At 40.9% G+C, this 24077-nt stretch overlaps 1 protein-coding gene across 4 annotated transcripts in view; it reads left to right on the top strand.

The window, feature by feature from the left end:
* PRDM1 (PR/SET domain 1) overlaps positions 1 to 24077 on the top strand; it is a 60750-nt gene that overhangs the window by 25648 nt on the left and 11025 nt on the right. For 2 of the 4 annotated variants that reach the window (XM_055535316.1, XM_055535313.1), the window contains 2 exons: positions 15378 to 15626; positions 21990 to 22109. In XM_055535316.1, the coding sequence (XP_055391291.1) occupies positions 15444 to 15626; positions 21990 to 22109 (303 nt within the window). In that variant the 5' untranslated portion in view covers positions 15378 to 15443. Of the gene's footprint in view, positions 1 to 9228; positions 9314 to 13497; positions 13763 to 15377; positions 15627 to 21989; positions 22110 to 24077 lie in introns of those variants that run through there. The other 2 variants (XM_055535315.1, XM_055535314.1) reach the window with 2 other exon arrangements.

Genomic DNA, 24077 nt, shown 5'->3' with positions numbered 1-24077 from the left:
GATGTGAAGAACTGACTCATTTGAAAAGACCCTGATGCTGGTAGGGATTGGGGGCAGGAGGAGAAGGGGACGACAGAGGATGAGATGGTTGGATGGCATCACCGACTTGATGCACATGACTTTGGGTGAACTCTGGGAGTTGGTAATGGACAGGGAGGCCTGGCATGCTGCAGTCCCTGGGGTTGCAAAGAGTCGGACATGACTGAGCGACTGAATTGACTGACTGATAGAGTCACAGGCCCAGGGACCAACTGAGGAAAGTGATCTGGCTCTGGAATTGACCCTGAGGTAGGTCCCACCCCTTTATGGGCATCTCTCAGGGCCAGGTGTGATTTGGACTTTGGAACTTCTGAGAATTTAGAGGGGTAATATTGATGCATATCCACTCAGTGAATTGTTCTGATTCAAACATTAGTGTTTCTGAGCAGAAAACAGCATGACATTTCAGTAATGAGGCAAAAAGAAAAGACAGTCTTAGGTCTGCAGCAGCGGGGGCTGTGCAAGGGTCTGGGCCAGGGCCTCAGAGCACTAATTCCAGTGGCAGTGATGTTGACGAAAGTTCTAGTGAAACTAGAAATGGAGAAAGCAATTAGAAGACCATAGTATCTTGGTGATGAGAGTAGATACATGGTAATAGGAATAAAAAAGTGAAACAACTTTCAATTTTCAGAGCTTTTTGGATTGAAGACTGGCAGATAAGATATTATGGACCTGGCACCAGTAACTAGGATCAAAAGAAAATTACTCGCTCTGTCTGTGTCAGCTTTTTCCCCCTATAAAATTAGTAAGTTAGATAAGATTTCTAGGGATTATAACTTTCCATGAACTGAATGCTCCTGAACTTTAGACTCAAATTGCTAATTGCCCACAGCATTCGGTATAATAGTTTTAAAATATTGTAAGTTTGATGATTAATAAAGCATGGTATGATATACTTCATGCTGTACACTTTAGAATACTCTATCCCAGGTGGCTCAATAGAATATTCTAAAGTGCATATTCATGGCTTATTAATCATTAAATTTATACCATTAATGTATTTTTTAACTGTTAAAAGAATGCTATGGACAGTTAGCAATTTGAATCTCAAGTTCAGGAAATTCCATGGACAGAGGTACAATCATGGTGTTGCAAAGAGTCAGACACAATTGAGTGACTGAGCATACATCCCAGGTGGCTCAGGGGTAAAGAATCCACCTACCAATGCAGAGGATAAAAGAGAGGTGGGTTCGATCCCTGGGTCGGGATGATCCCCTGGAGGAGGAAATGGCAACCCATTCCAGTATTCTTGCCTGGAGAATCCCATGGACAGAGGAGCCTGGCGGACTACAGTCCAACGGGTAACAAAGAGTCGGACACCCTGAGCGACTGTACACACACAGAGCAATTAAAGATGACACAGACATGGGAAGAGGTTTCCAGTAACAGTTGAAAAAAGTGGGTTATGAGACTATTTACAATAGGATGTCATTTTAAAATGATACTTGGATAGGCTCAAGAATCTACAGAGTAATGGTTAACAGTGATTGTCTTGTTGGGGTTTACTTGGTAGCTAGGAATAATAAACCCACCTAAACTGTCTCAGGTATAAAGCCTTTTGTTGAAGATTTACAAACGGGGCACACCAGATAATCTCATGGCCATCTATCTGAAAAGCAGCGCAGGAAAGCTACTGTGATATTGTAAGCAATAGTCATTTCTTTTTAATTTAACCATGAGCATTGATTACTTGTGTATTAAAAGGGTAATTTATTTTTAAGTTTTTAAAAACTACTATTTCCTTTATCAGCATCACTGTTGATTCAGTTCTCAGCTAGCATTTTAAGAAACATCTTGCTTCTGCTTTGAGTTGTTAAAGCCAATGAAGGCATCTCATAACTCTACCTCTACCAGTGAAAACAAGGACATATTTTTTGTGTGATAACTGTCTTAACTAAGCATAGGCTTTATAGTTTTGTATTATATATACTCTTTTGCTTTTTAGATCAGAATGTTTATTTTATGGAGTCAGTATTTCCAGTTTACTAGTTATTAAAAATCATGTTTCATAGTTGACAAGAAGTATGGGCAATATGAAAAATGAATAATATTTTAAAATCACAGCATCTTCTTGGTTATACTTTACATTATTGGTTGCTTCAAAACAATTTATTATCCCAGTGGAGTGATTTAGAAAAATTCAATTATTGGCTGACCCCCTAGAAATGCTGTTAACTAACCTCACTCAATCAGCTTGCTGTGTGTCTTCATATTCTTCTTGTCCTCTGTAAACACACTGACTTTTTTATTCAAGAATAAAAGTCCAAAGATGTTTATTGCATTGTTTATAATAACTCCAAATTAGAAACTCATTATTCATCAAAAGGAGACTGCTTGAATAAACCATGGTTTATCCATAGCATTCTTTTTTAGAAATTTTTATTGGAGTATAGTTGCTGTAAACACACATTTTACTCCCATGCTTCTCTATTTGACCCTTCTCTGACATTCCTTGAGACTTTCTGCTTTTTATTTTTTGATTTTATGCTTACCAAGAGATGTTTGTATGTGTTCCCAAAGTTGATGGTGCTAGTTGGAATCATGTAATTTAATTAAATATTATATAAACCAATGAAATATAAGTATTAAGACTTGGTTCCATTAAAACCAAGTAGAAATCTTTGGCAAGACTTGATAAATACTAATTGAAAAAATCCTATAATTGAATTAGATATGGGTGAAACAATTAAAAAATATTCGGGAAAGTGTAAGTCTAGGAGGATTTTGCCTTCACCTTTCTTGGACTGAAAAGCACTGCAGTATGGGAGGATGTATGCAGGAAATACACTGGAAACTTCAGAAGGAAGAGGATCATTTTGAGACAAGAGGCCTTGGCCCTGTATCAAAAGCAGAGAAATTGTCATTCATTGACATATCAAATACAATGTATAAGGTTAGTATTTATTGTTTTTTTGTGAGCCTCTGATTTAACTCTTTATATAATTTTAAAAATTGGGGAGGGACAAGATGGGGTAGGAGGTTAAGAAGAACAAGCTATAATCCATGTTTTATAGTAACTATAAATGGAGTATAATCTTTAAAAATTGTGAATTACTATGTTGCATACCTGAAACCTACATAATACTGTAAATGAGCCATGTCTGTGCTCGCGCTCAGTCGTGTCCCACTTTGCAACCCTTTGGACTGTAGCCCACTAGACTCTTCAGTCCATGGGATTTTCCAGGCAAGAATACTGGAGTGAGTTGCCATTTCTTCCTCCAGGGGATCTTCCTGACCCAGGGATAGAACCTACGTTTCCTGTGTCTCCTGCATTGCAGGCAGATTCTTGACCTGCTGAGCCAATGGGGAATATTGTAAATCAACCATACCTTGATTAAAAAAATTTATAGAAAAAAATTTGATCCCAGTTGCACTGAATATGAAAACACCAACTGCATTGACAGTCAACTAAATTGAAAAAAAAAGTAATTTTGACTGTAACAGAACTTGATTTGCATTATCAATTTCTCTTAATATATCAACAGATCTCATTTTAATTTTTTTTTATAAAACCAAAGTTTTACAAAGTGAGCCATATTTTAAAAGCAGGGAAAATTTGCTATTTAGAAGAATCCTTCAGTGACTTCATTTCTCAAGCAAACTAATTTTTTTAAAAATCATGATTTCAAAAAAAAAAATCATGATTTCCTATACTAGATTAGATTTCTAGAAGCCAAAATAATATTTTAGCTATTTTTTTTATCTCTAGCCCTTCACCAATTGTATACAATTTGAGGCAATTGGATTTTTATTTCAAGTAATCTGTGTCATTCAGAATAAAGACCTGCTACTTAGCTACAATGGCTTCTTGGGAAATCCAAGAGATAAAGAAAGCTTTACATAGCCTTATATTAACCGTTAAATGTCCCTGGTTCTGATAAGTCTCTTTGCTGGCTCTCAGAAGCTATTGTGTTTGTTTTCCTGTAGGGTTATCCGAATTTTAACACACTGAGAATTCTATTACTGTGAGATGCTCATCCAAACTTCTGGTGGAAAGGAGAGTTTACTTTTAATTAAATGTAGACTTTTCCTTTTCAGGTGTAGTCGCAGAAAGCTTCCTTCATCGTTATGCTCTTCTAAAAGACAGTATAACACTGTCTTAAAGATCACTACAGGAAACATCAAATTAAAGTATAAAGAACTCCACATGTATGCTTGAAATCTTATATGGCACTAGAGTTCAATAATAGGCAAAATGTTGGAATTATGCCACATTTTTGGTGTACAGGGAAAAGATTTTACAATGATAATGACTGGAAAAAGAAGTAGACTTGAAATCATAGTATTTTGTGTAATTTGAAAGTAATATGGATAGGACCTGGTGAGGCTGAATAGTGACCGAATGAAAGGTCCTAGGCGATAGCATTGCTTAATGGACCTAGCTTGGGTGACTAGGTCAAAGCAAAATCATAACCACACTTGAATAGTGTGATCCCCTCACTGATCCCTTTTAAATTAATATGGCACACAAGTAAAGTATTTTGTGTAGAAGCATTCAGGAGATTGTATCATGTTTATAATCAATCTTCCGTTTAAAAAACACACAAGAGCTATTTAGTAGAAAATATGAGGTGTTTGTCTCAGAATCATTTAAAACTCTGTAACTGAAAAAAATAATTTGATCTGAATATTAATTGAAGAAGCCATAATGCTTAGTAAAATGTAGCTAAAATGTAATGGTAATTTTAGACTTTATATTTAAAATATGGAATTGTGTTTCCTACACAAAATGGATTATATGCAAAATGGTTGCATAACGTCTTTATCTTTGTTTTAAACTGCTTTGTACATCCTAAAACAATTTTGCAATCAGAATTATCAGCCCACTAAGCAGCAAGGAGTTTGTTTTGTTAATTGCTCTTGTTAAACCTAATTACCATGGGGTGGAGTGGCTATGAAGGGGAGGAATGCCCAAAGACCAGCAAGGGGAAATTTTAGGGAGAGGTCCAGTGTGGCATGAGTGGACAAAAGCAGACCTCAGAAGACCCGTAAATCACTTAGGCTTGGGAAACTGTTACATTTGTTTTTAGCCAGCAAAGTTATTTTCAAGTGTTGTTGTCAGAGGTAGGTTCCTCCCTTCTTCCATAAATATGCACATTTTTATGTCTGTGGCTTCTGTCCAGGAACATTTTTTAATGTTCCATGAACTAGGGCTGAGCAACTTTCTCTAGACAAAGAGCCTATGGCTGTGCTTCATTCACAGGTGGGATCCGAGAACCATTTTTTATCCATTCATGAAATGCACATTAATCAGCCATATACGCCCAGCACTGTGCTGAGTGGTGGGTGTTCTAAGATGCCTGGGATTGCTTGCAGGCCAGTAGGTAGCAGATCTTAGAGACAGGTCCTCCCTCAGTTCATGGGTAGAGCATGGTACACAGGAAGAAATGGAGCCCAGGGACACAGCCTGGCCTGGAAGCCAGATGTCCTAGCCACGCCTGGCACTACCATCGTCCAGCAGCTCTTAAGCAAGGAGTATACTTCAGTAACCCAATATCCTGTATGAACTGTCATGTTAGTCTTAGCCGGTCGGGGATTCTGAAATTAAAAATGTTTTGAAGAATGTCTGGAATCATATGAATGAATGTGTATATTTCATATGCCTCACAATTTGAAGCGTAATGTCTCACACTGTGTTTTTATTTCTATTTTGGAAAAACTCCTCTCCTATGGAAGAGAGGAACATTATCACCGGAGAAAACTTTAATCTGGCAGAACCTTTTTATATTAGCGTAAACTAGATGTTCATGAAATAGAGGTCAATAAGGAGATAAACCTTTGATTTGTTTAAATATATTCTGAGTAGGACATAAAGACGAATTGGTGTCACTTGTCTAATGAGTGAAAAGCTTTGGGAGAACAGTGAACTAAGCAGTGAGGTAGTTGCGATTAGTTCTTTCTTGCTGGGTAAATGTGTTTATGTTTTTCCACTGGTATTTATACTAGTTAATGTGTTGTACCAGATAAATCTACTTCCTGAGTCCATCTCTCAGCTTGTTCTCCTCTCTTTAGAGCTGACAAATGATCTGACTTTGACACAGTTTATCAGTTGAGCCCCTGTGGGGTGCTGCCAGCCGCTGGCTCAGAAGAAAAAGTGAGTTTTCTGCAATATTTTGTTCCCGGTTCCTCTACATAGAAGTGCATGACTCAGGGACTGATTTTGAGGGCTATGAGCTGTTTTACCTCCTGTCACATATTTATGTTTTCAGCCCAAGACGTACTCTTGATCATTTCCTGGTGGGGTCACCGTAAAGCTGCATCCAATGAGGCACAACTTTCAGTTTTATCATAAGGCTGAAATCAAACCAAGTTGGTGACTGTTATACCTCTGAGGCTGAAGGGCACTAAAGATGCCTTACACATGCCAAATGATCAAGAACAAAAACTCGTCCCCCAGAACGACTGCAAGCCCAGAGGCCGCATCTCTTGACAGGGCCAGGAGAGCAAGCAGGTGCCTTTTTCATTTTGTGTCAATATTTCTTCATGTGCATTCACATGAACAAAAGGCAATAAACTTGAGTTCAACACCATGGGTCAGTCAGGCAGAACTTTAAAAGTTTAATTTTTTAAGCTTTTTATTATAAAATTTTGTTTACAATACTAAAGAACATATTATAATGCACCCTTGTGACCCAGTTTAACTCAAGACCTGGGTTGTTTCATCTGTACCCCAACATGAGGGCTTTTGACACAAATCCCAGAAAGCACAATTGCACACATCAGTATTTCAGTGTGTATATCTGAAATGCAAGGAATTATTTCAAAAACCAAAAAAAATCATTGTATTTTTAAGAGACCGATTACTATATATACTCTTTAGGATACTGAGTAAGGCAAGAATACATGGTTCTAATAAAGATTTTCAGCATTCAGAATAGAACCTAAGGGCTAAAACTGTATTGCAAAGATAACTTTGCTCCCTTCCTAAGATTCTGAAAGGAGAGCATGCACACGCAGGCGGGCACCAAACTGGCATTTAAAGCTCTGTTGTTGAGATAGAATTATATGCTTTGTGGTGCTGGTTGAGAATGAACACTTTCCTCTAAGTAGTTGGTGGTGGCAGCATAATTAGTGAGATGTCAGCCACAAATAGAATCACCCAGGCAGATACTCCGCACGCATGAGCACATGCAGATTTGGCAGCCAGCCGTGATCTAACAGTTGGATCCTCTGTGCCCCGTGCCACTTGTGGAGTCTGATGCCTAATGCAGTTTACTCACTGGTGTGTCCGAAAGCAAGATTAGCTGTTACCGATTAATAAACTGTCTGAGGCCCCAGAGGTATTGATTTGGAGTTAGCCTTCTGTTCCAACACCCCGCTTCCTGCCAACACCCTTCCTTCTCGTCTCCTTGAGTTATGAGGAAGAGGGGGGGAAATAGAAGAGAAAAAGAGGTCCAGATGGGAAGAAAAGAATGCTGGAAAGATCCTGTAGGAAGTAGGTCAGGTACTTTGGAGATTAGAGTAGCGTGCTTCATCCTGAATGCTGGAGCCGGGGACAAGTAGCATACAATTAGAAGGAATTAGAACAGCAACAAGTAGCTTGGGTTTATCAGCTTTAATTGTCTATTGTCAGGACAGAGCTCTCCTCCTGAGGATCACGGTGGCGGGCTACATCCTAATACTTCTAATGGACCTCCATTGTGGGATTATCTCTCCTAAAGACCAGTGCCTGTTCTTTTAAAAGGAGCCGCTGGGAAGCCAGCCTGAAAAACGCGAAGCCCTGGCTCTCCCTGTGATTGGTCCCATTCTAGGGTAATGCTGGGCTGCCCTTCTGTCCCCAGGGGAGCACCTTAAGGGGGAAGATGCCTAGTGAACATTAACCCCTCAGCCCCTGCTTCCCCTGCATATTTGCAGGAAACAATGGGCTGTAGATGGAGATCAGATAAGCCAGGACTGCCGGCTGCGATCTCCACGCTGTCTTCTCATTAAAAGGTTTTCTTAGTCAATAACAGAGAGTTTTTCAAAAGATAAGATGTCTGTTAAATTAGGTTTGTCATTGTATTGCCTTCCCTTTCCTCCATCACCTCTCAACCCCTCAGGTGAAGAAAGCATTGAAGGGAGGAGTCACCCAGGCACTGAATTAGGCTGGTTTTCTTTTATTCCTGTCACCACCAGTTTAGAAGGTAAAAGGGTCTACAGTAGGTGAGTCTCCTCCCTCCCCCTTTCCCAGCCCATCTGTACTTGGTGTGTTGGTCCCTCAGTCACGTTTGACTCGCTGTGATTCCATGGACTGTAGCCCGCCAGATTCCTCTGTCCTTGGAATTCTTCAGGCAGGAATACTGGAGTGGGTTGCCATTCCCTTCTCCGGGGAATCTCGACCCAGGAATTGAAACCAGGTCTCCCACATTGCAGGCAGATTCTTTACCATCTGAGCCACCAGGGAAGCCCTGTACTTTGGGCCCCACAGGTGCTTAAGAATCCGAGGATTTTACACTAAATGGAGAGCCTAGATCTGGTTTTGCTCACTGTCTGAGCAGAGGCTTGTCTGCCGGCTGGCATAAGCCAGCTCCACAGCTTATGGAAGAGGCAAGTATGGAAGGAGAGCCAGGAGAGATGAGCTTTCTGCTTCCTGACCTCTGCCCCTCAGCTTCCTCTGCAGGAAAATAAAGTGTTGGGCTAGGTCTGGGGTCCTCAAGGCTGGAGGATTATGAAATCCCCTTTGGAGCAGAACGGTGGCAGGGCGGGGACATCTTTCTGTCTTTAAACAAATTACAAGGGTCTTATCTTCCCCCCCACCCCCACTATCTGTTTGGCAGGGTGTTCAAAAGATTTCACTATTAATTCTGTCTCTTCCTAACTCACACTAGCACATAAAAATTAAGCCTCCACAACCTCGAATCCTCGCTTAGAAAGGATAAGAAGAAACGCCAATCCCATTTTTAATTAGAAATCACTCTTCCCTGATCTTTTGCTGAACACTCTGGGGCTTCAGAGAAGTAGAGTGTGGCAGGCCCAGCCATGGGGCACATTTTTCCATTCCTTGGAGACGGTTCCTGCTTATGCGGGCTCCCCTGAGCTCAGGGCTGCTCTTCCAGCTACTGTGCTTCTCATCAGCCCACCTTTGTTTTTAAGACAACTTTCCCCTTTCATCTCACTCTGCTGAAACATCCACTCTGCAACCCTCTTTTGTATGTAAGTCCACCTTGGATCTCCACTCCCCAACTTCAGTGTGATTTCTTCTCCTACTAGAAGGTGCCAGAAGCAAGCTTCCGCCCCAGGTCTTCCTCCCCCTGTGTGACTGCTGCTCTTCCTCTTCCGTAAATGAAGAGAAGAGGTAAGAGGAAGCTGAGTTTCAGGATGGACACCTTTCCTGTTGCGCTCTTACTCCCTTATTTACAGTTCCTATTTTGTCTTCTGTTTGTTTGTTTTATGTCTTTGTCCCATCAAATGCAAGATTAGGAAATGTTTTCCGGTTTCAGAAATGATCTTCCTTCCTGTGTCCTTCCCCGCCGCCTTTTCAGACATTTAAATCCCCCTCTTGTCTGACTATTGGAAAAAATAGATACATAATTAGGAAGAAACACCAATATTGGAAACCCACCTTGTTTGCCCCATAAATCTCATAGGAACGATTATAATTGCTGTTGTTGTTTATTAAGTGGCTGGATGTCAAACTCATGAATAATTTAAACATATGTAAATGATTCAATAAGAACACAACTATATGTCTGAAGGCTGAAAGGACGCTTAGGTAGGATGAGACACAAGTGATTCTGTCAATCCTGAAACCTCAGACATTGTGTGGGTTTTATAAAGTCCTCTGGATACTTACCGGTTCTTTATTCCTAAGAAGGGGAGGGACCTCAGCTTTGGTTCTTCAATGTACTTAATTTCTGTTTCCCTTATTTAAGAAGTCAAAACACTGATCTCATTTCAAAACACCCACGGTCCTCTAGGATTACCATCCCAGGGTTTAGGCCCTGAATAGGTTTGTCCAGAGTCTTGGAGTTGTGAGCTGTGTCACAAGAAGGAAGCCTGGTGCTATTTTTAAACTGATGCAACCCATCACTGAAACATATCATACACATATCATACCAATGACACATACACTGCATTGTAACATAGCATGTGTCATACATACATTCTCTCTCACTCACACACATCCTTGCCCTTCTTGTCCGGCTTTAAAAAAGGAAGGCAGCCAACACGCCGAGCCCAGTGATTTGAGTTGAAAGGCTGTTAACGTGTAAAAACCAAGTGCCCCTTAGTGCTCAGCTTGGCTTTGAGACATGTGGGAGGGCTTCAAAGCTGCGGTGCCCCTCTTTTAGAGCTCAGACTTGCAGTTGGTCCCCAAATGTTTACCAGCAGGAAGATGCCTGACTTACAGGAAGTGGGAAGTGGGTGTGGGGGGTAAGGGTGGGTGGGTGGGTAGGGAGTGGGGAGAGGAGGGTGGGGGGTGTTCTCTTGATGTGGTTAGTCTGTCATTGACCTTGTTTGGGTAGAGCAAGAGTTGAATTAGAAAACGAAAACACGTTTCATCTTAGGCACATTTCATCCCATTTTTTACTTTCCTTAGGAAAAAAAAAAATTTATTTTTTTCCCCCAAGTGGAGTCAGGTCTCCAAATTTGGTACTCAGTTTCCTTTCATTCTACAAGAGTCTTCTCTCACACTCATCTGGCCGCCTACACGGCAACTCCCAGACCACCGAGGATGGGCCAGGCCCAGTAGCTGAGTCCGAAGAGCATAGACTTGTCAAGCCGTTGTGATGACACCATCAAAGGGAATAGATAGGGGTTTCTGAGAGCCCAGCTGTTCGGATCATTTATGATTTTGCTGCCATTGTGAACACTCTTAAGGAGAGAACTCTGCCTGAGAAATGCTGATTAATAAAGGTAACTGAGGTTGGCTTTTTTTTTTTTGGTGTTCTAACAGGGAGGGAAATAATATAGTGACTAAAAATGCACCAAGGTATTACTTAGAAATGAACATTTTGAGACTTAATCTTCCAGACAGTGGCAGCCTCTGATAGTTCTCTCTGCACAGCAGTACCAGTGCTGACATCTGCCTGCTTGTCAGCTTTCTAAATACTATGTTCAGGCCTTCTAGAAGCGGGAGACCCTCTCTTCTTCTCCTCCAGCACTTTTGTGCTGGACATACCTAGGTGTGACTATATGAACCTACTTTTTCTTACAAGGGGGCTTGCTTCCTTCCTTTATCCTTTCTTCCTTTTTTTTTTTTTTTTTTGCAGCTTTAATTTTAAATTATATTATGGCCGACCTTTGACTGCTATGATTACAATAAAAATGGTTAGGTTTGTGCTTTTGGTATTATTGGAAGGATTTTCTAGTTCAACACTCTGTGTGTCTTTTTTCTTGAAAGCTCCAATCGTGCCTTCTCCAGCTCAGCTGGAGCACCTGGAACTAATTTTAGGGTTGCCTGGCTAAGCCCCACACTGGTATTTGAAGTTTGCGTCCTCCCTAGACTCAAGCCCATTTCACCACCTCTGAAGGTGAGTGCAGGCTGATATTAATTAACAGTGAGTTGATTCACTGGCATCTTCAAGTCATTAAAGTAAATATTTGGTTTAAAATAGCCTCTTCCCATCTAAACTATCCAACTTTTTGCCCCTTTCCTTCCTCCACTGTGGTTGACTCACCAGCCCTTGGAGGGTGTATATGGCCTAAGAACAGTTTGATTCTAAAAGGGAAGTGAAATACTCTAACATCTGCAGGCGAGACTGACTGAACAGCAGGCCGGCCTTCAGTGTGACTACGTCGGGGTTTTTTTGCCCACTGTGGCGCTGACTCAGCATCAGTTAATAAACCCTCGCGAGAAGGCTGGATTTCTCTTGTTTAATTATCATCTTGGAGCTTTCTGAGAACTCTTTAACAAATTGTTCATTCAGTTTTACACCCCCTAGCACATCTGCCAATTCAAAGTCCTGTTTCCTCTGGGTGCTAGCGTCCCCTCTGGCCTAACATATAATCACAGGTCATCAGGCAGTGATGGGGACTGTATTACTTATGTCCCCTAGCGGGAATTTAATTGTTCTCTACTACAGAGATTGAGGAAGGATTTTAGACACAAACACCATTTCCTGCCAGATAATCTTTTACCTCCCCTCTACCTGCCCACTCCCCCCCCCCAAAAAAATTCTAGAAATGTTTCCTAAAAGAAAATAAATTTTAAAGATAAATATTTTTATGGTTGAGTTGGGCTTTGTTTGGCTTTGTTTCTTCCTGTAAACAAATACTCACATGTCCACTTCATTGTATGACTAAGTTGATATCATTAGGTTGGGACTGGGTGTGTGTACGTGGGGGTGTGCATGTCTGTCGGGACGTGGGTGTGTATCACACGTGTATTTAAATGTTAGAAAAGACACTGCAGCCTAAGGTTGAAGGAGAGATGATTTTAAAAATCACCACGTATAGAAAAGAAGCAGGAATAGTGGGAGACTTGTGCTACAAAGATCTAAACAGTCCTTGTAATGGGGTGTCTGCTCTAAATGGACCCTTTGCATGATTGTTTCCCTGAATTAGAGGATTCCTTGCTGAAGGCACAAGACCATTGAAGGAAGTAAAGCATCTGGTTTGTTTTGTAATGAGAAGCAGGAATGCAAGGTCCACGCTCTTAATAATAAACAAACAGGACATTGTATGCCATCATCACAGGATGTCCTTCCTTCAACAGAGGACTGACCGGGGCTGGAGGAAAAGCCGGACAGGGCTCCCAACGAAGAGCCCCACTAATTACTGCCTCTGTCTGCCTTCCACTTGCAGTGATCAGTTCCACATTCTCTTTAAGAAACAGATTAATGCTCTACATTTTGCAAACACACTCCTCTGCCTGTGGGTTTTGGGGAGGGGAGAAAAGGCAAAGAAATTTCAATCTGTAGGATTATAACTTTTCCCTATTTACTAAATAATTGAAAGAGGGAAGTCAGTTTTACTAAGTACGAGCTTTAATAATCAGGAGAAATGGACGCTTACAAATTTTGGGGCGGGGTGGGGGGGACGGGGCGGGGGGGGGGGAGGAAGGAGTTCTTTATTTCCCAAGCAATAGCTTGAGGACTAGACCGCTCCATCTTATTTCATAACATGCAAATTAATTGCTCTTTTTCACGTGTTCTTTTCAAGTAAGTTTTGTAAGCTCTCTAACTGGACCTGGGCCGAGGAACTCCAACAAGTTTAGATCCTTTTTAGGTTTCCCTGAATTTAAGGAATGTGCGCCCCCTCACAAAGCCGCAGCAGGAAGGAGGGCGGTCTGGAGTCTTTAGAATACAATGTAGTCCGAGTCTACGCGGAGGTTAAGTGCCTTCAAAGGGAAGTCACGATTCCAAGTAAATGTTGAAATTCAGATACGGAGAGAGGAAGCTCTGGGCGCTCGCGGGCTGGGGGGAAAGCCCTAGACTGAGCTCGACGCGGCTTGGCCAGGTGCGGCCACGCCCCCTCTTCAGGCGACTGGTAGGAGTGAATCACGAATGGGAAATCTGCAAGCTGGGAGGGGGTAAGGGCCGAGCCGCCGGCCGGGTTAACACAGACTGTAAGCGCAGCCGTGACACTCGGCCCTCCAGTGTTGCGGAGAGGCAGAGCAGCGCGGCACCTGTCCGCGCCGGGAGCCGGGACGCGGGCGCGGGCGGCCGAGCAGAAGGGCACCGCCGCGGTGCGCGCCAGCCTTCGGCCCGGAGGGGACGCGGAGCACTGCGGACTGTTTAGGCATGAGCGACATTTATCTCAGATGTTGGATATTTGCTTGGAAAAACGTGTGGGTACGACCTTGGTAAGGAACTTGATCTTGTTTTTGATTCTGAAATTGATCTGAAAACTCCCCCCCCCCCCTCTTTTCGGCTAACGTAGTCGCAGTATAAACCAGAAATGCTTCTGCTTTAGGGCACTTAGCACTGTCAAACATGTATAGGACTTTTTCCTTATGAATCATTAACCCTTTCAGTTCTAGGCATAATTGTCAGTTCATTGAAATTTCAATAGTGACTCCCGCCCACCCCCGTCCAACAAAGTAACTATTCCGCGTTGGCTTAATTTTAAATTTTGGTTTTATTTAAACACTTATGTGGCATCGTGACTGTACATGTCGCAACTACGTAGACTTAAGCACGTTTGTTTCAGTCGTGACTGAGGGAAGGACAGTTTCGCATCTGATTTTTAAAAAAGGGGGGCTCATTTAGAGAAGAAACAGAAGAATGGAAAAGCCACCCTGAAGGACTTGGACAGTGTTGTGTTTACATTCTAACGAGGACACGTTCTTACATGGAAATAATACCCTACTCCTTTTTAATACGTTCCTACTTTTTCCCCCAACACGTCTGTATGGGAAAACACTGCAGACGTTGTTTACCTTTTTACCCCCTCTCTCTCTTTGGAAAGCACTTTTCCTGCGTGTGAGGGGGGGATTTTCGGGAATACCCTTATCAGTTTACAAGTGGAAGCAGAGCTTGTCTTCTGAGTCTTCTATATTTGTTATAACTTTAGTTACAGTAAACTGTAGCCCATCAGTGACTTCTGGGAATTCGTACACTTTCAGATTTAAATGGAAAGTGCTATTTGTAGCTGAGGGCTCCTAAAGGAATTCTCTTTAGGGAATTCTATTGAACAGTTATATGTTTTGTTTTTGCTTTTTCAATCTGCCGTAAGATACCCACAGTCAAAATAAACTGTGGGGAGTTTGCCCCCTGCCCCCCACCCCCATCTTTCCTCCTCTTTTCCTATGGTCCAAATGATTTCTGAAAAGCTGCAGCTCAGTGATGCTGGCAGGATGCAGTCCTTTTCAGTCTTCCATGTGAGAGGATGAAAGAGATCGCGCTGCAGAGGGGGTGTGGAGGGGGGGGTAAGTTGTTTTGAAAGTTGTTTTGAGTTGGGAGCTGGTGGGAAAGTTCAGTCTTCCCCATTTGGAAAAGGCAGGCTGGGTTCCGCTCCTGCACCACACGCGCTTTCCATTTTTAGCTTCATTCAGAGGCAGACAGAGCTCCTTCCTCTTCCTCTCCTTGTTTGTGACACTTTTCTGAGGCAGCTTTTCCACAGCGTTGAGGGTCTGGCGGCCATGACCCCAGGCGTCCTGGGACAGAGGACTGGGCGCCCACAACATTTTTCTGCTGTGAGAGGTAAAGCCTGGGATTGTTCGGAGGTGGTTCTTTTCTTTTTAAAACTTTGTCCCCCAGTGAGGTTGCCACATTCTTTGTTGTTGTTATTGTTGTTAAAGGATAGCATTTAAAAACCTTGCTTCTCCAAGGCAATCTTTATACGGCTTTTTGGCTCTTACTCAACTGTACCGAGCACTCTGCATCTGCTTTTAAAGTCTTCAGACGACTGTATTAGTCATAGCCTCTCAGAGGAGCCACGGGACAATGGGGATTAAAGGCCTTTCCCTTCTCTTCCAGGCTGCCCCCAAGTGTAGCTCCAGTGCTGTGAAGGTTCCAGGGTTGGCAGAGGGGACCGAAGGGACCATGAAAATGGACATGGAGGATGCAGATATGACTCTGTGGACAGAGGCCGAGTTTGAGGAGAAGTGTACATACATTGTGAATGACCACCCCTGGGATTCTGGTGTGGAAGGAGGCACTTCGGTTCAGGCGGAGGCTTCCTTACCGAGGAATCTGCTTTTCAAATATGCCACAAACAGCAAAGAGGTAAGCCTCTGGTTTCTTGCTGAAGAAGATTGGCACCTGATGCCAAATCTCCCTACTTGCCCTTGAGGCCTTGTATATCTGAGAATCTGTAAGTATCAGTAAATAATTGATCACTTAATTCACTTCTTTCATTGTTTTCTCTTGCCCTAAGTCTGTCCCTGCTTATTTTCTCCAGCTCTTGACTATTCCATGTTAATTAGTAAACAGTTAAATTTTTTGGCAAGTTGACATGTCTTAGAAAAGCCGAATTGCAGCATGGGGTGGGTGAAATTGTCAGCAGCTTCGAGAAAGTTTCCTGACCGCTCTGGACTCACTGGCCCTCATAACCCAGTACAATTGCTTTGGAGGGAGAAAACTTTTTCTTTGAGAAAAATGTTTTTCATGTTTCTTTTGTCTCCTTTTGGTCATGAGATGGCTTTAGTCTTTTTTTAACGAGCCAGCTTTATTAGCTGGGTTTCTAAAATTATTCTCAAAACCTTGACGTGTTTATGAACTGAAGTGATGGTGTAAATTGAGAAGAGGTTCATGTAAAAGTGTCCTCTGTCCGGATGACTTCAGAGCTAACCACTGTTTATCTGCAGCAGCTCCTTTGCTTTGGCAGGGCTGGCAGGCTGATTCCTTCTTAGCCTCTGAAGTGGGTACACTCTTTGCTGTTTCAAAGGGGTTGAAAACCCAAACTTGGAATGAGCAAAGGATTTGTGTTTACCCTTTTATATAATGATTATAGCAAGGCGTGATGTTTAGCTGTGAAAAAACTTGCAGAACCACCTCTTGTTTTGAGAATTCAGCTACTGCAGTTGCTCTCGTGGGCCGACTGCAGGGCTGAGTTGAAGGAATCGACCCCACCACAGACTTAGCACAACCATTCCCGTGCCTCACTGTCAATCCTATCACTGCCTTCAGAAAGTCGTGAAAGAGGGGGGCTTTTGCTGTAGGAGTCCAGAATTCCATCCCGAGACTATTCATTACAACCATGTCAAATCACTTTCCTCCTTCCCTAAGGAACAGTATTTGAAGGCGTTGAGAGCTGATTTGGGAAATACTTTGTCTCTTTCCTGTTGGTGTGTCTTAGTTTAGTGTTGTTAGTGAGGGGGTGACACAGCTGTCTAAAATTAAATAGAGCAACTCTGCTTTGGGTTTCATTAAAACTCAACTCTCCCCCACCCCCGCTCCCCGTTTTTCCTACTGGGAGAGAGGAGGCTGATTTCATAAAAAGCAAAATTTAAATTGTATTTGTATGTGAACATTACCAAAAACTTGACCCCAGAAGTCAGGCTTAATTACACCTTTTTTGGTGAAAGTAACACCCTTTTCTATAGAAAGTCTCTTAGTTTGTGGCCCATGGAATCAGTGTAGGATTTGTTTGGTCTGTAAGGTTTGTCTGTGGCTTTAAAAACTGTAGCATTTTTTCCCAGATCAAATTTGACCAAATACTGGTCTGTTCACAGATTTTAATTGTGTTGTGTTGCCCTGTCCAGCTGCTTGGGGTTAAAATCAAGACCTCCACTCTGGTTCATCCTTGCCTTTTAGTTCTGTAGTATTGTCCTCATTTCAGCTCTTAGCCTGTCTTTCAATTTTCATCATTCTATTTAAAATAATAGCTAAATAGAGAAAAAAAATGCCCTTAGATCATTAGTCCAAAGTTCAAAAAACTAGGCACGTACTTAAGGTGTATACTTGGAGGCAGAGCCAGACTTGGAGCAAAGTTCTTCAGACTTTCCAACTAATGCTTCTACATTGTGCTACACTGGCCCCTCTTGGTGTCACTGTGGTTTTATTTATCGTCTTAACATACTTCAGACCAATCCTTTCTTAAGCTTGTTTGGCGTTTTTTCATTGCATGTGTAACTCCTTATTTCATATGTTCAGCACTGAAAACGCATACGGTACCTGTATTCCTAAGGAGGGTCCTTCAGAACAAACCTAGTAAGAGGCCAGGGTTCTCTTATTCTATTTTCTCCTATTTGATTTTACCGAAATGGTTGAAGAGAACAGTATGTCTTGAGTCCTTCATCATAAAAGTCAGCAGGAAACCAGCTTAAATGTAATAATACTGGCTTAAGCTCCCTCTGTAATGTGTGCCTGCTTTTCAGTTTCTCCTTCCTTTTTGCCTTTTGGAAAAGGACAGCTCCCTCAAGATGGTGAAAGAGAACTGTGAAATTGAGCCATTGAGAGTATGATAGCTGCAAACCAGTTCTAGGACAGGAACCTTCAGAATGGATGAAATGTTTACATTATCATCATTCAGTTCTTTTAGTCCCACAAGCCGTGGAAAGAGGAAAAAAGCCTTTGTACATGTAGTTTTTATCTGACTGATGTATCTTGCCCTTCTTTAAATGTTTTCATTTAAGTAGCAGAAGATGTTACATTATGTACTGATGTGCTGACATCCTGGGGATTTTTTTTTTAACAAGACCATTTTTCATTATGAATTTGTGCTATGTGTCAGCACCTTTTTTTTTTTTTTGGTTTAAAAACAAAACATACAAACCATATTTCTGATCTTGACCCTCATTTTTAGATTTAGTTTAGAATCATTTTGCACCTTTAATGAGGCTGTTCTTACTTCCTATTTCCAGAACCCAAACCAAATATAGATGTTCTATTCAAAAAAACTTTTAAAACTTTTTAAACTGCTGGGTTATTCTTTTAGGGGGATTTTCCCCTTGATCTCCTGAAATAATCTACTGTGAATACTTGAACACAGAAAGATTGATTTAAACACTTCTGTTCTAGAAGCCGTAGCCTGAACTGAGGTTGCTTGCGTTGAATTCAGAGGCTCTGTGGCTCTGAGCCTGAACTCCAGCATCATGTGGCAATTAAACATCAGGCCGATGATGGGGACTCAGTGTCCATTTTGATTGAAGTCCATTATTAAGTCATCTGTAAAAAGTATCTCGCCATAATATGCAATTCCCTCTTCACACTGCCTTTTATTGGGAGACCATGTAACCAGGCATTTCCTTTAATATAATTAAGGAAACTTTCCAAAAACATCTCTTTCCACTTCACCCCCTTTTAAAAACAATGGAGTAAAGTGCAGGCTGAAGTCTTGGTTCACTGCAGAGCACTAACCATCTCAATGCAAATATTCTTGTATTCAAAATAGAATTTTAATCTAATGAGTCATTTTTTTTGAGGGGGAGGGGAAGAGGTAGCTAGTAATTAAAATGATTTTAATATAATTTGGGGTAAGGATACTTATGCCATCGTTAGACCTGAATGATATTTCTGCTTGAAACTCAATGAGATTCATGTGTATTCATATATTCCTGAAGAGGGAATTCACTTTAAAAAAAATTATTCTCCTTCCTATCAAACTTTCATTCAGTACTCCTAGTCCACCCATACTAAGTTGTGACATCTTCATTTTGTGAAATGGAAAACAAGCCCTATTTTTTGTCTGCAGGTCTTGGACTTCAGGGTATGTTGTGTAACTGAGGCTGTTGATAGATCTGTAGGGGTCAGCCCAGCACAGAGCACACAGCTGGGAAGAGCAGGCAGGCGGGGAAGTGTGAAGGCCAGCATCCTCTCGCTGGTAGATTTATGGGAGGCACACAGGAGTCTGGGCCCAGCAATGATGCTTTAGGACCCTGGTCAGTTCCAGTGAAGTTTCCTTCCTGAGCTTAGGTGAACGCATTCTTAATTAGTCCTTCGAGTTCTGGGAAATTCAAGGCACACACCAGGTTTCCCTACATTATGTGCTGGCTCCAAGGATAGAACGTTGTTGGTTGTTGGCTAAGATTCACATCCAAATCTTTCCAGGGCCAGAGGGAGAAGTATGACTTAGTCTCTTCCCATTAAAAACTACCCTGGTTCTGATCCCCGCTCTAGTTACCTGGCTGAGCTCAGGAGTCTTAGAGCTGGAATCTTGGTTATAGCTCTTATGTCCTCTTTGAATAATTTCTCAGATAAGGATCTGAGATGAAGGTGCTGATTGTGATATAGGGTGCTGAACTGGGAATGGATAGAGATAGTATATGAGCTAAACGGTTCCTTCCAGCCTCAAAATTCTATGATTTGGTGTCTCTATTTATTCATGTGTGAGTATATAAGTACCCAAAGCTCTATGGATCACAGAACTTAAAATATTAGTGTTCTGTCTCACTTGTAAAGATAATCTAGTATTGAGGCTCTTTTCTTTGTTTGGGACTTGAGGATTTCCCCAGACCTCCCTTTCCAGACAGTTGTTCTCCTGTCTTGTCTGGTGAGTTGCATTTGTATGGCTATTGATGGCAGGAGCTCTTTAATGCCCTCTCATATCTTCTCCAGTGACTTGCCTGTGGCTGCGCTCAAAGATGTTTGGTGGCGTATGTCTTCTGCAAATTCTTTTGTAGGAACAAGTTGCTAGTTGACTTCTTTCGGACCATAAGAAAGTGTTGTGTATTTTCTTAGTGTAAGATTGATAGCTGAATACGAAGCCCGTTGGTTAAAGAATGGCAATTCAAGAGAAAAACCCTGACCTCGATGTCATACTACTTGTTGGTAATCAAGCTCTGACTCCCAAGACATTGTCTGCAAGAGACTATAACTTAAAACAAAGTTGATAAACCAGTTGAGTACCTTTTTTAAAATTACTGCTTTAAAGTGGATATGTTGAAAATATCAACTGCTTATTATTGGCTCCCGGTGAATGCCATTATTTGTTTTTCCTGTTTGTCATTTTAATATTATGGAATAATCACTCAGATATGAATGCCAAATGATTTCTGTCATAAAAGCCGATTCCATAAATTTTTCAAATTCATTTCAATGATACATAATAAACAATAATCTCTGAATAAGTCTACTTAAGCTTTAGGATGTTTTTTTAACTCAAGGCTGTTATAAAGTACTCCTCAGAGCTATACTGCCAACATATACCAATAACGATGAACTGTTATTGAAAGGGCAGATAGATGTAAATGAGGCAGAGGAGGAGAATGAAATGAACATCTGCTTTTTTCAGCTCTTGCCAGAAATTCATAACGGACCAAAAATAACACTCTAGCTTACCAACCTTGTTTCAACTTGTGTTGGGTATAGGAAATTTTCTCTTTTTCTGTCTTTCCAGTCTCGGTATGCTCCATTGGCTTGTATGTTGAATATTAAATTTTTAAAATTAATTTTTAAGTCATGTATATGAGAAAGACTGGTCTGTCACAAGCGTGTAGGTGTGTTCTATATCTTTTTAAACAAAGATTTCGGTTGTTGATGAGATTTAATGAAGTATCAGTGTATATCAAAACCAAAATCTTAGATTCCACTGCAAACATTTATTGATTCATATATAAAGGCCTACCATTTCAGGTGCACAATTAGAAAGGAGCCACCAGGGATAATAAAAACTGGAGATAAATATATTTTTACCTCTCCTCTTGGTCCATATCAATACGGCATTCAGTAAGTGATTTGTAGGCTGTTTTGGGTGAAAAGAAAATCAAAATGGGAAAGTGAGTGAATAAAAAACAAAATGTACTGCGCAGTGTTGTAAGGGACTGTTACAGAGTTCTTTTGAATAATGATGAATTGCTTCCTGATTCGTGGTTGGTGACTTTTTTTTTAAACCCCACCCCCGACCCCAAGAAATTTACCATCAGGGAGGAACTGGTATAGTTAACATGTTTCTTTTTAGCAAGGCCCTCCAAAGTCAAATGTGTGATCCATCCAGTCTAAGAAAGCCATTTCCTCAATCTTAGAACCCCCAGCTCTAGGTATAAATTCCATTTCAGAGGAAGACTTTTGACCACCGTTGAGCGGAAGATGCTAGAGAAGAGCAAAGTTACTTGAAAGAATTTCCTTCTACTAAAGAGAACTTACAAATTATAAAGAAAGGAAAAAAAAAAACCTCATCTGGAATGAAAAAAATATATTATGTTTTGTTTCTGGTTCCTTAGGCCTTTGTGGAACAACCAAAGAACATTACTTTGGTTTCTGAGGTTAAAACTATTTTATTCCCCTTAAGCACACTGTGTTTATGGTTTGAGGGAGAAGAAGAAATAGGAAATTAGGAGCGGGCTAAAATGGTCTAACCTTGACTAAATCTGTAGTATTCGAAACTCATCCTAAAATGGAATAGTTTTACCCACTCTGTTCTTCTAGCATAAAAAGTATTAATAAAAAATATTGGACCCTCAGTCACCAGAGAACTAGACTATTATACTTGGCTGAATATTTATTTGCTTATCATCTGTGAGTTTAACAGATAGTCTTACCCAAAAATCAGGCTCGTTGTTACGTAGGCACCATTAATGTCTGCTCTCCATAGCACAATTTTGTTATCATTGGTGGTATTACCATTTGACAATTCAACTCATTGAAATGAAAAGATCGATTCATATTTTACTGTTGAACTCACTGTTTCATATGTTTTACACCCTTTAGATTACTGGAGTGGTGAGTAAAGAATACATACCAAAGGGAACACGTTTTGGACCTCTAATAGGTGAAATCTACACCAGTGATGCAGTTCCCAAGAACGCCAACAGGAAATATTTTTGGCGGGTAAGTAGGGAAATTTTTCCCGACTCATTATCAGGGGGAAAAAATGAAACTAAAATTGCTGGGTCACTTCCTTCTTCAACTGTCCTGGAGCTCCCCACAATATTCAGGGTCCCCACGGACACAGGGAATTGTAAGCAATTGTGATGAAACGGGTTAAAAAATTCAGCCTGGGAAACACAGCTTGAAGGTAGTTGGGGTGAAGAGGTGGTCTGTGTAAATCTTAACTTTTTGCGATTCATTGGAGTTTTGTGATGAAAGGAAACAGTTTGCTGCTTGCTTCAAGGGTAAGTTCATTTGCATTTCTGTGCAAGGAAGTAGTAATGAGTCACCAAGTCTTAGATTTCACCCCTTCTTGATTTCTTGCTGACTTAACTTTAATTGAATGGACGAGTAATCACAAATGAATTACCTTGAAAATAAATGCCATTTAGGAAGGATGGTACTGGAGGAATGGAGATGGACTACAAGACTCATCCTGTTTAAATGCATCTGTACCATGAAACTGCTGGATTTGACAGCACATAAGTTATTCCATAGTGTAAGGGAGATGCTTACAACATTCAAGAGGATAAACTTCCCTTTAACATCCCATCTAGTCAATCCAGTTTCTTTTGGAATATCACAGTTAGAAAAAAATCTCACAGGTGAACTAATTAGATGGAATCTTTAGGTAGAAGACCCTGGATGAGAATGAATAGAAAAAAGCAGACTGTTTTCCATTTTCCCATCCATCTCTCTGGATACTCCGTTTCCTCAATTAGAAAATAAATTTAAAAGCAATTATATATATGTATGTATATAGACTTGCATAAAATGTACATGATTACTGGGAAACCTTTATTGAAATTCTTTCAAGAAACAGTTGCATGGTAGCAACAAAAACTGTATTATACTTACTTGTTTAGTCACTCAGTTGTGTCCTATTCTTTTGTGACCCCATGGACTGTAGCCCACCAGGCTCCTCTGTCCATGGGATTTCCCAGGGAAGAATACTGGAGTGGGTTGCCGGTTCTCCAGGGGATCTTCCCAACCCAGGGATTGAACCTGTGTCTCCTGCATTGGTAGGCGGATTCTTGACCACTGAGCCACCAGGAAAGCCCATATTATACTTATTCTGGTCGGATTTACCTAGAATGCTTATATTTTTTGGACAAGTATTTTTATAAAAGACCTATATTTTGTGATCACCCAGAAGCTGTTCCTAAGAAACAAGCTTTTAAAAAAAAAAAAAAAAAAAAAAAAAAACCCAGGAAGTTTTCTATTTTAAGAAATCTATTTTACTATTTTCTGAACAAAAGAGATCACTGAGAAGTTTCCACTATGAATTGCGTGCTCAAAATTTAATAATTACTCATACTTAAAATACATTTAATACCTGACTAATAATGGGTAAAATGTGAGTGTACTTTTGCCTTTATTGCCAATAAGGTCTTCTGAGAAGTGAGCCATAGATGTTTGTAATTCTTGAGTCTAAGGTCTGAATTAAAACAATCCAGCATAAGTGTGGTTAATGCATGGTCCTTTCCAAAAAAATGACAAATATTTAAGAACCTCCTATCTCTGTCTCAGTTCCCTAGTTTATTGAAGATTCACTCTTAAGTAGCTGAAATGCTTTCCCTGAGAGGATTTATTTGAATTGGTCCTTCATTGCAAAGGATACTGTAGGAGATAACTCCCCACATGTTGTTAAAAGCATCCCGATTTTGTTGGCAGGAGTATGAACATCTGTTGTGAGGGAAAAAAAAGTTTCATGCAAATTACACAAAGAAGAGAAGGGATGTTCAAGTTGAGAAACCAGTGACATTTCTTGTAACTGTGCTATGAGTCAGCACGTTTTTAATCTTCTTGATAATATATGGAAATAAAGTGAGGGTGATAGGCAGCAGTGTTCATCTGACGTATCATTATTTTATTTTCTTGTGGGTGTGTGTATGTGTGTGTGTGTGACTTCATGGCATCGACATTTCT

The sequence above is a fragment of the Bubalus kerabau genome, chromosome 9 (genome assembly GCF_029407905.1).
Source record: "Bubalus kerabau isolate K-KA32 ecotype Philippines breed swamp buffalo chromosome 9, PCC_UOA_SB_1v2, whole genome shotgun sequence".
Taxonomy (NCBI): domain Eukaryota; kingdom Metazoa; phylum Chordata; class Mammalia; order Artiodactyla; family Bovidae; genus Bubalus; species Bubalus kerabau.
The sequence above is the reverse complement of the archived record's forward strand: the minus strand, read 5'-3'. Positions and strand labels throughout refer to the sequence as shown.